General features: G+C 40.7%; 1 protein-coding gene across 5 annotated transcripts in view; it reads left to right on the forward strand.

The window, feature by feature from the left end:
* The window catches only part of LOC148350873 (hyaluronan and proteoglycan link protein 1-like), a 38,709-nt gene extending 21,107 nt beyond the window's left edge, over positions 1-17,602 (forward strand). For all 5 annotated transcript variants that reach the window (XM_088355551.1, XM_088355550.1, XM_088355555.1 and 2 more), the window contains 5 exons: positions 6,761-6,899; positions 9,686-9,849; positions 11,279-11,477; positions 13,290-13,592; positions 15,003-17,602. In XM_088355551.1, coding sequence (XP_088211677.1) covers positions 6,794-6,899; positions 9,686-9,849; positions 11,279-11,477; positions 13,290-13,592; positions 15,003-15,292 — 1,062 coding nt within the window. In that variant the 5' untranslated portion in view covers positions 6,761-6,793 and the 3' untranslated portion in view covers positions 15,293-17,602. The remainder of the gene's footprint in view (positions 1-6,760; positions 6,900-9,685; positions 9,850-11,278; positions 11,478-13,289; positions 13,593-15,002) is intronic.
* Positions 17,603-17,918: the final 316 nt, after the last annotated feature.

Genomic DNA, 17,918 nt, shown 5'->3' on the forward strand with positions numbered 1-17,918 from the left:
GTGCGTTTAATGGTTCAGTTCTAGTCTCCGTAGTTTGTATTCTTCCTTGTGGTCTTAAGTTCTCGTTTTCGGTTGCACTACACAATACAGTGACATCTGGTGGTACAAAATATAAATATAACAAGAACAATAGGTTCAGAGACATTTTCTTTCTTAGGGCCATCATAATGTCCAAACAAGTCAAGTCAGGTCATGTTTATTTGTATAGCCCTTAATCAGAAGAGGTAACAAAAAGGTTCTACTATTACACTCTCACGCACTTAAACCTGCGGAGTTCTTCTTGGCTCTTGGGATCACCAACAAGGCCACAAAACTGTGAGAAAACAAAAAAAAAACGATTTTGCCTATGTATAGAAAATTTTATTTTCTCTGTTTTTGTATGTGTTTGTCTTGCTGTCGGTCACCCCTCTCGAGGGATATGACCAGGGTAGATAAATCGATAGATAGATAGATAGATAGATAGATGGATTGAAAATTGTATACAATATTCATTTTTTATTTCTGCTCTAATTTTGGAGATATGTTGCTGCCAATGTCATTGCACTATTTTTCATTCCACTATGGTCTGATGCACTTGCAACTTAGGTAAGCACTACCTTGTAAATATTTGCCTTTTTATCTTATTTGTCTCTTTTAACAATTTTTATTAAAACTTTACCTTGGAGTGCCATGTCTAAAATGCCTGTAACAATGTTCACTACACTGTTATTAGGGCTGCAACTAATAACTACTTAATTAGTTGACTAGTCACTGACAATTGAAACGATTAGCCGAATAATGTGATTATTATTATTATTTTTCCTTACATTTAGCATGACATGGATTTAATTATGTGGAAAATTATAATTAACACGAGAAAAATGGGTTTGATAAGAATATATATTTAATTGAACCTACTGCGGTTGTGTACAAAGATTAAATAAAAATGCTAAAACCAATAAGGCACAGAGCTCAGTAGCTCAGTAGAGATATAAAATTGTAAACAAACATTTTTTTAATCTTGTGAATGAACAGGCTCATAAACAGCAGTGGAACATAAAAAAAAAACAAATATCATGTGCATTTTGTGACGTATATACAATGGTCGTGTGGTCGACTGTAAAGTCCAAAACAAAATAATTTAATGATTCTCAACAGTTTGAAATCAGACAGTTTTAACAACTGACATTTGTTGTTGTTAAGACAGCATGCATTCAATTGCAAATACGTAGTCGGGCAGAATTTGGCATAACGCTCTCGTCTCTTTTATAGTGGATAGTACTTGTATAAAATGTACAATGCGTGTCATCAAAACCGTATTGGCTTGAACGTTACGTGAATCTTACTGAGGCGAGTCAGTTCAACTATCTGATGTGCTCTTTAAATGTTCATGCATCACTTAGCTACTGCCACGATATATAAGGTCTGCTTTGCAAATTTGGCAAGTGGTCTTTTTATTCAACGAATCAAGGCTATAATGATTCCATATTTAATAGTAGAGGTTTTGGCAGATGTGAACGCCAGTGGCATCACCAGACATTAGTATCAAGGGGTGTCAGGATTTGTCCATTGCCCTCACCTGTGGCCGCTCGTTTGGCTCCAGCTGCTGCTTGTTTCCTGATTGGTTCCCCTCCTATTTAAACTCAGCACTCTCATTCACTCCTGGTCAGTCCGTCTGCAAAACCTCAGCACATGCAAGGCAAGTACTTTTGACTCTGGCTCCCGTTTTTGATCCGACCTGTTTGATCCCCAATCCAAGCTCCGATCTCCCGTCCCGGCTGCCCGACTGGTTTCCATCCTCCGACCACGCTACGTTCTCAAGGGCTTCCTGCTTTTCTTGCACAGCGATCACTGAATCACTGGCATTTGTTTTCCCGCGCCTGACTTCGCTGCTTCCGCAATAAAGCTTGGTGTGAAACGTTACGCGTTTGGGTCTACCTTCTGGTTCTGGTTCTGACAAGAAGGGCATATTAAATGAAGAGGGGACACCATTATTTTTACATTATTGAGTATTTTTCGTTCTGTGTACATTGTTACAAAGAATGACAATACAAAGGAAATTATTATTATTATTATTATTATTACTTTGAAATCAATATTTTATATTGACATTTTGTCGTGTCATGCTGGGATACCAGTTGCTTAGTATAAAAAAGGTTCAAAGTTTAGATTAAAAAGTTCGCTGCATAGTGGAAAATATATAATTTAGTGGAGTAATAGATTTTAAAAATACATTAATCCATTATGCATGATATTACATTATTATTGGTAATATACTGTCATTTTCTCCTTTGTTCTTGTTTTTATTTATTTTTTCTTTTATTTTTCCTTTTTTTGTTTTTTGTTTTCCTGGCTGTCTACTTATTTTTCTCCCTTTTTTCTTAAACGACTCTCAGCAGAGACTATAATCATTTAAGATGCCTCACTTGTCATGATTACTGATGTGACTCACCTGTGCCCGCTCATTTGGTGCCAACCGCCGTGGATTCTGATTGGCTTCCTGTCACTATTTGAACCCTGTCCTGTCTGTCCCCTGTTGTCAGTCCGTCTGCGAACCTCACTGTATACTAGGCAAGCCTTTTTCGACCCTGACTCCCACCTGTCCCATTTTTGCTCCCGTCTGTCTCCGGCTACGACCTGTTTTGATCCCGACCACATCTGCTCTCCCGTCCTGGCTTACGACCTCTTTTTGTCCCCGACTATGTCTACTCTCCCGTTCTGGCTGACGACTTATTTCCTACCTCGACTATGCCTTGCTCTTGCAGCCCCGACTACCGACTTGTTTTCCCGTCCCTGACACCCCCATTGCTTGCTACAGAAGATCCACTTCCGTGTTCGGATCACAATCCGAGTACGAGAGTGATTTGCCTCCCGCGTTCAGCGAACACCCGATTGTGGGCGCAGCCCTTTCTCTTTCCTTCAATAAAACTTGTGAGAAACGTAACGCAATTGGGTCCTGTTTCCGTTCTGATCCTGACATCACTCTGTTGGGAAAACATGTCCGGGGACAATCGTCAACATTGAAACATTGTCGACCATTTTTAATTATCCATTTTTGTCGACTACATTGACTAATCGTTGTAGTCCTTAATGTCATTGCACAATTTTTTGTTGCACCGTTTGATGCATTTACAACTTAGGCCAGTCAACTTTGTAAATATTTGCCTTTTTTATCTTATCCACATCTTTTAAGACTTTTTATTACGTGTTTATCCTGAAATGACAATTTCGTGGCAAACAATTTTCACTATGATGTTATCGATGACACGGTGGAGGAGTTGTTCTGAGGTCATGGGATCAAATCCATCTACCAGCCTTCCTGTGTGGAGTTTGCATGTTCTCCCCGTGCTTGTGTGGGTTTCCTCTGGGAACTCCGCTTTCTTCCCACATTCCAAAAACATGCATGTCAGGTTGATGGGTACAAATTGTCCCTAAGTGTAAGTGAGCGAGTGAGTTGTGTGTCCCTGTCTGTCCAGCACCCCCGCGACCCTACTGAGGATAAGCGGTGCAGATAATGGATGGATGCTATCAATGACAATAAAGACAACTAAAATTCTAATTGTATGGTTGTTGTCGCAAAAGCTTTCGTTTCACACAACCTTCAACACCTAATGTTGACATCATTGTTGCAAACACTTCCCCCATCCCTTCCTGCTCTAATCTACACACACCCTTTTCCATAGATTGTGACCTCTTCAAAGGACATCCTCACTTCACAAAGAAAATGACTAAGTAGCGTATGTGTGTGTGCAAGTCCGCAGTGCAGAATGTTTGTGCTGATGTCAGTGTGCGCAGTTGCAGCAGCAGGAGTACATCAGCACAAAAAAAAAAACTCTTTTACCATAACATTACTCAAACATTAGTTACAAGAACAAATACTTTCAACTATCCCCCCGGTAAAAATCTACACAACAACTCAAGTAAAGTATTCTTGCTTGTGTTTTTTTTTTTAGTTTGCGGGTTAGCATGATTGTGTCTTTGCCAATGTTTCCATTTGCATTATTGTTTCTATATGAGGGCGTTTGAGAAGTAAATCATACTTGCTCTCACATATACTTTCGTACTATCTCAAGCGCAGAACTATACTCTCATAACAGACACAGTCACAACCATGCTCAAAAACAACTGTCATGATTACCGATGTGAATCACCTGTGCACGCTCATTTGGCGCCAACCGCTGCGGGCTCTGATTGGCATCCTGGCCCCTATTTAAACCCAGTCCTGTCATTCTCCTGTTGTCAGTCTGCAAACCTCTGTTGATACAAGGCAAGCCTTTTTGACCCTGACTCCCGCCTTTCCCGTTTTTGCTCCCGTTTGTCTCCGGCTACGACCTGTTTTGATCCCGACCACGTCTGCTCTCCCATCCCGGCTTACGACCCATTTTTGATCCCGACTACGTCTACTCTCCCGTTGTGGCTTGCGACTTGTTTCTGACCCCGGCCACATTTTGCTCTCCCTGTCCAGGCTACCGACCTGTTTTTCCGCCTCTGACACCGCCATCGCTCGCTACGGAAGATCCACGTCCGTATTCAGATCACAATCCGAGTCCGAAAACGACTTGCTTCCCGCGTCCAGCGAACACCGGATCGTGGGCGCAGCCCTTTTTCTTTCTTTCAATAAAACTTGTGGTAAACGTTACGCAATTGCGTCCTGATTCTGTTCTGGTCGTGACAACAACTCTCTCACACATACTACTATACTCTCATACATACTACGGTACCGGGAGCAACTCCAGCTTGACGTCGAACTGTAAAACATACAGTACACACGCAGATCAGCGAGGTAATCAATAAACTAGGTGTGAAAAACTCTTTAGTAATAGCAATTTCATTGGTGTGTAAGAAGGAATAGTCGGGTGTGTGAGAGGGTATAATAGTGTGTGTGAGAGTCAATATGGGTATATGTGTGAGTATAGTAATGTGTTTGAAAGAGTAAAAAAGTGTGTGTGTGACAGTCTCTAGTGGTGTGTGCGTGGGAGTATAGTTGTATGTATGAGAGTATACTAGTAAATGTGTGAAAGCATAGTAACGTGTGTATAAGAGTGTAGTAGTATGTGTATGACAGAATAGTAGTATGTGTGAGAGAGTAAAGTACAGTAGTGTGTATTATGGAATATCGTAGTGTTTGTTCATGGGTATGACTGTGTCTGTATGAGAGTATAGTTGTGCATGTGTGCACAAGTATGATTTACTTCTCAAACAGCCTCTATAGTTTTGTGTTAGCATGGCAGTGTATTCAAGTGTGTTTTTATGTATGTTTTTGTTAGTAGGTTGGATTATTTATGTGTTTTAGCAAGCAGGGTATTGTGCTTGTGCACATGTTTGTGTGTTAAAGTGTGTATTTTTCTTTCTAGATTAGCATGGATGTTTTGGTGTTTAAGTAGTTATGTATTTCATTGTGGGTTAGCATTGGCTGATTATGTTGATTTTTGTGAATGTTTTAGCAAGGTTGAGTGTTTGTGTTTCCGTGTATTTTAGCATAGTAGTACATTTATGTGTGTGTTTATTTTCCACATTTTTCATTGTGGTTTAGCATATTATGGTATTGTGATTTTTGTGAATGTGTTAGCATAGTTGTGTTACGGATGTGCATTTTTTATGTTTTATCAGAACAGTTTTGTATTTAGGTGTCCTTTTTGTTTGCTGTTTTTTGTTAGTGGGTTGGAACGCTTATGTGTTTGTATGTCGTTATAATGTTTTGTGTACAGGGTTTGCGAGTTAGCATGGTTGTTTGCTTTGTGCGCCTGCATTTTTCTTTGTAGGTTAGCACGGTATTGTGTTTTTGTGTTTTTGCATAGTCGTTTGTTTTTTTGCCGAAATGGTTGTGTGTATATGTTTTCCATTGAAGTTTAAGATTATTGTGTATGTTATCACTATTAGTTAATTGTTTTTGTTTTGTTTGTTCATGAGTCATTTTGTCTGTGCTTGTCTTTTAGCCAGTTAGCGGCTTCCAAATAGTATCCAACTGCAGCTTAGCTAGTTCGCTAAACCATCATGAACCCCACAGGACAAGCAAAAAACACTTTGAGAAAAAGTGTTGGCAGGTCACAAGTAAGATTTTATTCGTACAGAGACACCTCTCTACTTTGCGCTTTGGTTATCGCTGGTTCACTGCTTTGGGAGTCAAAAAATATACAATTAAAACTAAATATCATTAAAATAAAAACATTTAAAAATCCAACGAGGAACCTTTCAGAAAGCCAAGATTCAAGCCGATTGGTCAGCACCACTTGAGATCTCAAATGCCGATTGGCCAATTCGTATCGACCAAGCAATTTTCATGGCACCGCTCTGCGTTCCTTTCTGCGTCTCTGCAGCCTGTGTGTAGATCGTGGTGAAATGTGCTTGTGAAGCTTTTGGTAATGCCGCCTAAAAACTCTGTCCTTTGGTGCATCTACCGACCTGAACAAAACATAAAATGCTAACAATTGAAGAAAAATGGAATCCATTAGACATGTTGAAAATTCACAATCGTAGCTCAAAAATCTAGATTTAATGAAACTACCAGGGTGGCACAGCGGCTGAATGGTTACCGCGTCCACGCCACAGTCCGATCCGAATGTGTGAGCGGCTCGCTTCCAGTGTCCAGCGAGCACCGGATCGCTGCCTTTCCTCTTTCTATCAATAAACTTGTGCTTAACGCTACGCATTTGGGTCCTGATTCCGTTCTGGTCGTGATATTTTCACGTTTGGCGGGGGTTCTGCCCCCCATTAACTGCAATAACCAAGGTAACACTGCGCATTTCAAGTTGACAAAAGCTTTGTTTTATTTATTTTGCAGTTATCAGAATCAGCAGGGCCCCAAGTGCCAACAATGATTGCTGCGATTACCGCCCTGACGTTGATGTCACTTAGCGCGGCCAACAGTTTCCAAGCTTTCGATCCTGAGCTGCAAGATTTCCGACACGTCCATGAAACGGGTGAGCTGTTTTGGAGTCTGCTTTGTCCCTGCCTGATGGTTTTGTCCGTGGACGTTATCAACCCGTGTGCTGATAAACGCTCTAAGTGGGGAGCTGGCATATTTATCTTATCACACAATGAAGCTCTGGTAAAACATTTCAGCATTTAAAACACTCCTGGAATTGACTTCAGCTTCATTAAATTAGAAATGTACATTATGTCAAACCTGATAACAGATGTTAACCAAATTGTGTGGCAATTTTAATCATGAATACTGTGAAATCTATTATCACCCGTGCACTTTATTCTCTTCTCTCATGATTTGGATATTCCCCCCACCCAGCAAATTGAGTAATATTCAGGATATTTTGCAGTTCTTAAAGGACACTGTGTAACATTTGACCCATACATTTTTCTGTATTGTGTTGTGCAACTGAAAACGATTGCCACAAGGCGCAAGGAGGAATACAATCTATGGAGATTTAAAATGACATAACCCAAATTTCATGGTTACCGATTGGAATCACCTGTGCCCGCTCATTTGGGTTCTGATTGGCTCCCTGTCACTATTTGAACCCAGTCCTGTTAATCCCAAGTTGTCAGTCCGTCTGCGAATTCTCCGTGTATAAAAGGACAGGCTTTTTCGACCCTGACCCCCGCCTGTCCCGTTTTTGCTCCCGTTTGTCTCCGGCTGCAACCCGTTTTTAAACCCGATCACGTCTGCTCTTCCGTCCCGGCTTACGACCCCTTTTTGTTCCCGCCTACGTCTACTCTCCCGTTCTGGCTTACGACTCGTTTCCGACCCCGACCACGTCTTGCTCTCCCAGTCCCGGCTACCGACCAGTTTTCCGCCTCTCACTCGCTACGGAAGATCCATTTCTGTGTTCGGATCACAAGCCGAGTACGAGAGCGAACACCGGATCGTGGGTGCACCCTTTCCTCGTTCCTTCAATAAAATTTGTGGTAAACGTTACACATGTGGGTCCTGTTTCCGTTCTGGTTCTGACACCAGGATAGTTTTGGGGAAGGTTTTAGCCTTGGTAGAAAGATGGCGCTACAGTATTAAAAAAAAATAGCAAATTTACATGATAGTTCAATTCTTCTCGCCTATTATTCAAATAGATATTGTTTTTTGTCTGATGAATAAGGTTTTTTCACCCTTAAGAGGAACTAAATAATACACAATGTCCCTTTAAAACATTGCAAGTCAAACAGAGTCCAATTTTGTCTATATGTTGGTGGGTAGAAATAAAATGCCATGAAAATACAATGATATGCTCAGATTCTGCATCGGTTTCTGAAAGTATTATGTCATTTCATTTCAATAGTAGTAGTACACAGAAAGAAGTGGTAGCGGCGGGGCTTTTCGAGTTAGATTTTATTGGTTGCCAGCACATGTAGGGGTCCAAGGAAATTAAGGCAGACCAATTGGCATAAGGTACTGAGAGTTTATAGGCTTGTATGCAAGTAAGCAATTGTAGAGCAGAAACTAAACGTGTATTTAAGGAAATAATTCATCAAAAATGCCAGGGACGGAGAGAACAGAAGGTGAAACTTGTATAAAATGCAACAAAATTTTAGGACAGCAAGGGTTGATGGTGATAACTAAATAGTAAGAGCGGAGACTGTAATGATGAGACAATGGATTTGACACGGTGCCCTGAACAAAACATTAACACTGGTGGGGAAACTACACGGGATTGTGTCAAGACTGTCAGGTTGGAGAATCTGTGGAGCATATATTAATAAAATACAAGAGTTACAGCATGCAGAGAGGAGATGAAGCATACTGGTAGAAGAAGAAATAAAGGAGATGCCACTGAAAGTATTTTTGGACTTGAATAATAGCATACCTGTCAACCTCCACAGCTCCATGCCCGTACAAACTGTCGTATTTTCCCTTACAACATACAAAATAATCTTACACCACATTTTTTTTTTTTTTTTCGGAATGATGCATGATGGGAAATCCCCAGGCAGCAGACGCATGCGCACAGTAGCATCAAACCGCTCGCTTCGTTTGCAACGAAAAAAACGATACCGAGATAGAGGCTACCGCGGCGAACTTGTTACACTTGATTGATTTGCCATTTCGTGATATTTGGTGTTTACCGGATGGTACCCACAATTGACAAATTTGCGTTTTTCCGTACAGGTTTTTTTGTAGGTCGTACACGTCTTAAAATGAATAAAAAATGTACTTTGTACGGCAAAAACGTACAGGTTGACAGGTATGTAATAGGCCTAAACAAAGGATTATTTTACAATTTTCGGGAAGTACAGGACTTTTGAATAGAATTTGAGGAGTAGAATAGAAACAAGAAACTGTCATGATAGGGGGCTGTAATGCACCAAATTGATGGATGCCAGCCTCCATTACACTTGAAGAAGAAGAAAAAGAAGAACATGTGTGGCATGCGGCCCTCGAGGACCATGTTGCTCACCACTGGTGTAGATTAACAGTGTTATTGATTTAATTTTGATCATAGGACAATTTACATCTGAGCTGTTAAATAGGGGACCTTTATTTTCGGTGTGCGGCACGGCGGCTGGGTGGTTAGCCAGTTCAAATTGTCCCTAGGTGTGAATGAGTGAGTGGGATATCTGTCTCTGTGTGCCCTACGTCTGGTTTGCAACCAATTCAGGGTGTCCCCTGCCCACTGCCCAAAGATGGCTAGGATGGGCTCCGGCACCTCTGCGACTGAGGAGAGGTGGTGGAGATAAAGATGGATGGATATTTTCACTCTGTACTAATGGTGGCATGTTTGTGTGTTTTGAGTAAAATTTGCGTATTTCTGCACGGTAGAAAAAACACCCAAGCTGTCAGTGATATCGAACCCTTCCCGGGTGCTGTCGCGGCGTGGCGGCAACGCCACCTTACCCTGCAGCATCCATAGGGACCAATCGCTGCCGCCCAATCGAAAGATGAGGATCAAGTGGACTAAGCTGACGTCAGACTTGCTGACGGAGGTAGGCCACCCATCCAGTCTCTTTAGTAGGGGTGGGCCATACTGGAAATTTTGGTATCGATCCACCCCAAGTAAATACAGGGTAGTATCGATTGATACCGATCCAATTCCGATCCTATACCCATACGTTTTGCTTGTACATTATAGTCATTGAATAACTGAACCCATCCCCAATAGTTTGTTTATGCTTACGATAAACACAGCACAGATATCTCAGGCACCAAAAATGTTGTTTTACAATAAATAACTACAATGCAAACTTAACAGCATGAGATACAATTACAAATATTTTGATATTGAACTTTTTCAAACAAAAGTCAAGAGAGTAAACCGAAAAAAAAGTAGCGATGAAACGGATATTTGAACACTGTATGTCTATAAGACCACTTAAACACCTTTCATTGGGTAATATTTTGATAATAAAGTGCAAATAGTGTACATAATACAATGAAAAAACATTTAACAGTATAGAAAATAAAATACCTCTATTAGAATAACTATTACAGAACAAAAGTCAAGAGTGTTAACCCAAAAATGCAGCAATGCAACGATAATACGAATACTTTATTAATTATCACAGCAAGACAACTAAAACACCTTCCACTGCACAATATTTGGAAAATAAGGTCACGCAAGTAAAGTAAAAACAATTGGATGTATAACGACTCACAATTGGATGTATAATCTTACGACCCACTAACAACATTATTGTCATGATAGCATAAATGCCGACCATTTTATGTTAAAAATTGGTTGATTTTATCGATTTACACATGAAAAAACAATCCTCTCCAAAATGTTTAAAAAAAAAACAATATATGCTTGTTCAAAACCGGAAGTGCCAGACATTTACTAAAACGGAAATATAACTTAGTGTTTCAAAATAAAGCATCCGTAGACCAAAATAGTCACAATAGTCAAGATTATTTTTTTTTTGCTTAACTAAAAATTGTAGAATTTTCCCTTTTTTTTTTTAAAGCGGTAGGTGTATTTAAGGGGCCAAAAGCAGTAGTCTATTGAGAAAAGCGGTAGTGTTGGCAGGTATGTGATCATTACAAAATGATGACTGTTTCGCTACTAAGACAATAGTTATTGTTACTATTCTTATATCATATTGTTATTATTAATATCATTACAAATGTTGTTATATCATTGGTGTATTTGGTGGGAAAGATGAAGGGTAGGGAATATAAGCATTTGCTTCTTGCTGCCCCTTTTCGAACATATTATTTAGCGTTGTTTTGTTGTTGAGTTATTGTTTTTGTTCTGTTTTTATTTTGATGTTCGAATAAAGTTTTCATTTATTCATACTATCCATTTGCTCGAAATACTCGCTCAGTATCAATAATATTGATATTTTGATCGATTCGTCCACCCTTACTCTTAACCTCTCTTTGCGGAAATGTGATCGTCGGTTGCTTTGTTTTCAGGTGGATGTCTTTGCAGCAATGGATTTCCACAAGAGAAGCTACGGAAGATTCCACGGCCGCGTGCACCTGCGTGGTTTCTCCCACACGGACGCCTCATTGGTCATCGAAGATGTCGATCTGGACGATTACGGGAGATACAAATGTGAGGTCATCGATGGCCTGGAAGACGCCACAGTGGTTGTTTCGCTGGACTTGGAAGGTGAGTTGTTCGGATCAAATCTTGTGGACCTAAAGGGCAGATTTTGTGGGACTTACCTATGGCAAGCCGATCTTACCATATGTAAATAAATACATTAATAAGTAGATATCATCAAATATTTACCATACTGGCGGCACGGCAGCTGGGTGGTTAGCGCGTCCGCAGCATAGTTTTGAGGTCATGGGATCAAATCCAGCTACCAGCCTTCCTGTGTGGAGTTTGCATGTTCTTGCGTGGGTTTCCTCCAGAAACTCTGGTTTCCTCCCACGATTTTTGCATTTCCATATTTATTTTGTCGTGTATCTGTTGTGTATTTTTTTTTTGCCATGTATTTTGCGTGTATTTGTTGTGTATTTTGTCTTCAGAAAATAATATTCAAATCATGAGGGGGCGGGTCAAACCGGCTGTGGTTTTCACCTATTGATTAATCAGTGATGCACAAATCAACACACTATAGCGACACCTTGCAGTGAAATATTACACATAAGCACTAAATTTGATCGAATCCATTAAAAATATTTTTTTTGCATGACATTTGATCTATATTTCAATGTATAAATCTAATATGCAAGAAAATCATGCAAATTAAGAAAGTTTATATTTTTCTGGACGGGGGACACATCGTGGAGAAGAGTTGCATAACAACAAAACAAAAAAAATGTGCTAATACTTTTTTAAACTACTACTTTTTTAACCGATGGGCTGCATGCATACCTGTCAACCCCAGCCAATTGATCCCTTTTATAATGAGTGCAATTCCCTTTATTTAGCAACTATAAACCTTACATACACAATGCAGCACCTATTTACTCACAGCAAGAGAAACTATGAAGAATAAAAAAAGATAATTTGTGTAAATAATTAATTTACTCACACAACAACACAAAAAAAGTTTTCAGCATCTTTCTTAGTTTTCTTCTCCATTAGTGGTAATTTTAGTGTTGCTTATGTACATATGGCTGTGCAGGATTTCACACACTTAATCTGAATAATAGAAGGTTTTATTCCGTTACAGAAATTGTCACAATTGAGTTAAATTGCATATAGTTAAATATGTCAGAGTATCAGGCGGCACAGCAGGTGGGTGGTTGGTGCGGAGGTTTAGGGTTCAATTCCAGCTACCACAGCCTCCCCGTGTGGAGTTTGCATGTTCTCCCCGTGCCTGGTGGGTTTCCTCCGGGCACTCCGGTTTCCTCCCACTTTCCAAAAACATGCATGTCAGGTTAATTGACAATTCCAAATTGTCAGGGTGTCCGCTGCCCACCGCCCGAAGATGGCTGGGCTCCAGCACCCCCGCGACCCTACTGAGAATAAGCGGTGCGGATAATGGATGGATTTCAGAGTATCACTTCCCATTGTCTTCCTGTATTCTGTATGTGCTTTCCTCACATGGAAGAAAACTCTCACTGCATTAGAGTGAGGACGGCAGAGCAATAGGCTACACGCTACACGGGAAAAGTTAATGCTTGATCGAGGATAACATTTGCGAATGTATTGCAACAATTTTAGCAATTTACAATGACTTTTTGGACTGCTACCACTGAGCGAGACAATCCTGATAAGAGCCAAAATGGGCAAGACTAGATCAGTCAAACAAAAAAACTGGTTTTATTGTTTAAGAAATTGTTATACGTCGTAGACAATTGGAATTCATCAAAAATGTATAAAACGTATACGTTAACAAGGTATGCGCATTTGGCTTGCGGGCGTAGTTTACCACCCCTGACCTAGTGTCTATCTACGCCTGCCACTGTTGCTTGGCAAATTTCACAACCGTTATTCCAATTTCTGCCATTTCCAACCACGTTTCAGGGGTTGTGTTCCCGTACTTCCCTCGCCTGGGACGGTACAACCTCAACTTCCAGGACGCCAAACAAGCATGCAGGGAACAGGACAGCGTTCTTGCGTCCCCAGAGCAGTTGCGGGAGGCCTGGCAAGGAGGCCTGGATTGGTGCAACGCCGGCTGGCTGAGTGACGGCTCCGTGCAATACCCCATAACTTCTCCAAGGGGGCCCTGCGGAGGCGCTACCACACCAGCTGGCCTGCGCAGCTACGGCAAGAGGGACCAAGAGAAAAACCAATTCGATGCCTTCTGCTTCACGTCTCACTACATAGGTGAGTAGAAAATGTTTAATGCGCTCATGAGAAAAATCAATATCAAGCATGGAGTAGGCCTGCCTCCCCCGCCTACCTTGACCTCTCAAGGTGGACTCATTTCAGACGTCAATATTCGATTATTTATCTAATATTTACAACAGACAAGGATTAACTCCACCCATGTTTACCAAAGAATCAAGTCTCTGGGTCTATTACATTTGCATTTTAAATGAATGCCAAACAAATGTTCCCTCTGAGCTTTAGTAGGCCTAGCCTAGTTGTTTGCTCTAATGTACTTTAATCGTACTGCCTATGCACTGCTATAACATTTTGTTTTATTATTTTTTTTCATTTCAAACCAGTTCGACAATTAAGGTAAAATCATGTTTTTTCATAGCTTCCACAGGAGTTTGTATAACGTGGTGAGTTGGTTAAGGTGTAAAACTGCATTCACTCAGCTGTTAAAATAAACCAATTAACACAATGCGCAGGCCGCAGTTGGCCCGCGGGTCCGTTTTTATTGGCCCGCAGCAAATTCTGAGAACATAGTTGAATATGGCCCACACATGGCGCTTGAGCTCAACTCTGTTGCACTTCTCAGTTTTAACACTGGATGAAGCCAGTAACGAAAAAGGTGCTTCTCCACCAAGGCATTTTTGGATCGTCTGAACTGGAAAACATTGGAATTGTGTTTTCTTTGCTTATTTAATGAACCTTCTTGTCATTCATTTGAACTGTCATTGAAATTCAAAGTGTATTACTGTGTAACTTATTCTGACCCTATCAGTGCATATAAACGTAAATTTTGCTACTAAAAGTAGGTTAACAACGAAATTAGAGTAGATGACCGGCTATCAAACTGAAAAACAAATAAAACATCCATCCATCCATCCATTATCTGTACCGCTTATCTCTAGTAAGGTCGCGGGGGTGCTGGAGCCCATCCCAGCTGTCTTCAGGCAGTGGGCAGGGGACACCCTGAACTGGTTGCCAGCCAGTCGCAGGGCACACAGACAGACCAGTCACTCCCTCATTCACACCTAGGGACAATTTTGACCGGCCAATCAACCTGACATGCATGTTTTTGGAATGTGGGAGGAAGCCGAAGTGCCCGGAGGAAACCCACGCAACCCAAGGGGAGAACATGCAAACTCCACACAGAAAGGTTCGATCTCATGACCTCAGAACTGTGCCGCACCCGCGCTAACCACTGCTCCGCCATGCTATATACAAAAAATGTAATCAACATTTTTTCTCCTCCTGGCCCTTTCAAAAAATGTTTAAGCCAATGCGGCCCGCGACTCAAAAAGTTTGACCACCCCTGGTTTATAGGATAGAAAAAGTGGCAAAATTACTGAAGTCAAGTGGTAGTGAGTTCCAGAATGTCTATATTCACCGTGTTTTCTGCTGCCATTCATTTCCACCCAGGTCAATTCTACTACTTGGCGACTGTGGCCAAGCTGACTTACGGCGAAGCGGCAGCTGAGTGCCGTAAGGACGGCGCCCGCTTGGCCACGGTGGGACAAATGTTCGCCGCATGGAAGTTGGCCGGCTACGACCGCTGCGACCCAGGTTGGCTAGCAGACGGTAGCGTCCGCTACCCGGTAGCCAGGCCTCGCCCTCGTTGCAGCCCTACCCGCCCGGGCGTCGGGTTCCGGGGATTTCCTGACAAGAAGCACAAGTTATACGGCGTTTACTGCTTCCGGGCCGGACACTGAGAGTAAAAAGAAAACAAAAATCAATCAAACGGGCCCCTTTCTGTGTTTGTGTGACATAGCCTAGCTGCGTGCGCACTGTTGAGATAGAATGGCGGAACACATGTCAGTTTCTAGCAGCCGATTGACAGAAAAAAATCGTGGATCATAAATAGTACATCTCAAATAAGCCCAAAGGATGTGCAGGCAGCAAGATAACAATTTTAAAAGTCAACAACAACAAAAATATTTTTGCCTTATATACATCTCCAGTCCATATCAGGTTTATGACAGCACGTTAAACGGTTGAAAAGAGTGGCTCAGATGACCAGTTCATATTTACAGTAGCTTATTTCACACATAAGTTTAACTTTAGAAGAATTTACTTTCTTGGCGGGTGACCACCATAAATACATCGTGAGTGTTGGTGGGATCAATTATAAAAATAATTATTCAATACTTAACATTATAATAATACATTATTATTAAATATATAATATGTAAGATACACATTGATAATTATGTTAATATTATTGTTATAATCATTATTGTAAAAGATCTACGAGCTAGCACCAGTAGTAGCAAACTTACAGACTATAGTCGGCATCAGTAGCAAACACAATTGCCATACATTTACTTACTAAAGCATTCAGCATTTAACTAAATGTAAACCAGATTGCCACAATAACTTACCAGGTTTGAAATAGGCGCTACAATTGCTGAGATTCCTAATGATGTCCTCGGTCCAGTCAGTTGTTTTTATGGCTAGCAGCCACAGGCTCCTACAGTGCTTTCGAAAAGGCCTGTTTCCTTTTGGAATTGAAAATATAAACAAATCTGTCCTTAAAATTGCAATTTGTGCACCCATAGACCGAACAATTAAGTATGTTGTTTTTATAAATTGGGAATCTAAAACACAGCTCAAAGTACAAATCTTCTCTAGTTCCATTCAAACTTATCCTGCTTCATACTTAGCTGTTTTGGGTCAACAATGCGCACACACCTGTGCTGATCCTGGGATGACGCAGGCCGAAAAAGGGGTCTACACTAAAAAAAAATATATAAATAAAAAATACAAACACTTATAAATGACAAAAACCAAACACACTCATCAAACGTGCACTCCTAAAACACCACAGATCCCTCAAACACACAGTACAGAAAAACATACCCATGCTCAATGTTAATACAAAACAAGTAAAATACACTCACTAAACACAAACTACTCCAACATTTTCACAATGACGTGCAGAGAGGTGGAAGTCTCGAGAGGCACAAACAGATTTGCAAATAAATAAACCTACATCTCATTCATTTCTTGAATGGCAGAGCAAGAAATAAATAAACTGTAGCATATAAAAAATTTTATTGTCTTACCTCAACTCATAAATGAAGTCTATGTGCTGCTCCTTTACAATAAAAGCATCAATTAATAAGGTGTCCTTCGTAATAAAAAATAAAAAACATGAAACGAGAAAATAATAACCAGATGGCTTTCTGTTAGCTTGCTAATGCTATCACAATTCCTATTGTTTGAGGCTGAGGTGTGCGCTTAATCAGATTCCTTGGTCTCACTATTGCCCTCTGCTATGAAGCAAGAGAATTGCTTGCCTCACTCTGCAGAGTTCAGCACACTCATAAATTACATACTAATCTGTATCAATGATATTACTGATGTAATGTAGAAATTCTGCGATTTGGAAAGAGAAAATCCCAAAAGTTCGATGAGAAAAAGCTATAACACAGAAAAAAATGTAACAATTTAATATATTTTGAATTTCACATTTCTATGATGACAAGCGAGGCACAGTCTCACCTGCCTCCCCCTGACTGCACACCACTGATAAAATGCCTTTCTATACAACACAAAAACGCCCTCAAACACTACAAATAAATTGTTTTTCACACCAACCAAAAAGAATACTGTAACACAAACTCATGTGTGCACACACTCACTAGCCCCTCCCCCTGACTTCCATCTTCCTTCCCAGACCAAACCCTCCCAAAAAACCTTTTTTAATAATTATTTTTATGTGCACTTATTGTCATGTTTCTTGTTTTTAACTCAATCTGTTTTCTTCTGTATTTAATTGTGTTTTTACATATGTTACAAGGTAAAATATTGGCATTGCTTTATGGAATCATAGGAGAATGAAACTTCATGAAGAGACATAAATGGGTAAAATATCCTCTACATCTGGAAAATGGAATTATCACATTGAAGCATCCCAAAATCCGGAAAAGCTTAATGAATCTTTATTGGTCTGTCACTATTTCACTGTATTGCTGGGTTTCCTATTATGCCAAAATATAAAACAATTTCTTTGTCACGATTTCCGATGGGAATCACCTGTGCCAGCTCATTTGGCGGCATTCGCTGCGGGCTCTGATTGGCTCCCTGTCCCTATTTAAAACCAGTCCTGTCAATCCCTTCTTGTCAGATCGTCTGCGAACCTCTGTTTATACAAGGCAAGCCTTTTTCGAACCTGACTCCCGCCTGTCCTGTTTTTGCTCCCGTATGTCTCCGGCTATGACCTGCTTTTATCCTGACCACGTCTGCTCTCCCGTCCCGGCTTACGACCCTTTTTTGATCCCGACTATGTCTACTCTCCCTTCCTGGCTTACGACTCGTTTCCGACCCCGACCACGC

Source organism: Urocampus carinirostris, chromosome 16 (assembly GCF_059441175.1).
Source record: "Urocampus carinirostris isolate Australia breed hairy pipefish chromosome 16, RoL_Ucar_1.0, whole genome shotgun sequence".
In the NCBI taxonomy this organism is placed as follows: Eukaryota; Metazoa; Chordata; class Actinopteri; order Syngnathiformes; family Syngnathidae; genus Urocampus; species Urocampus carinirostris.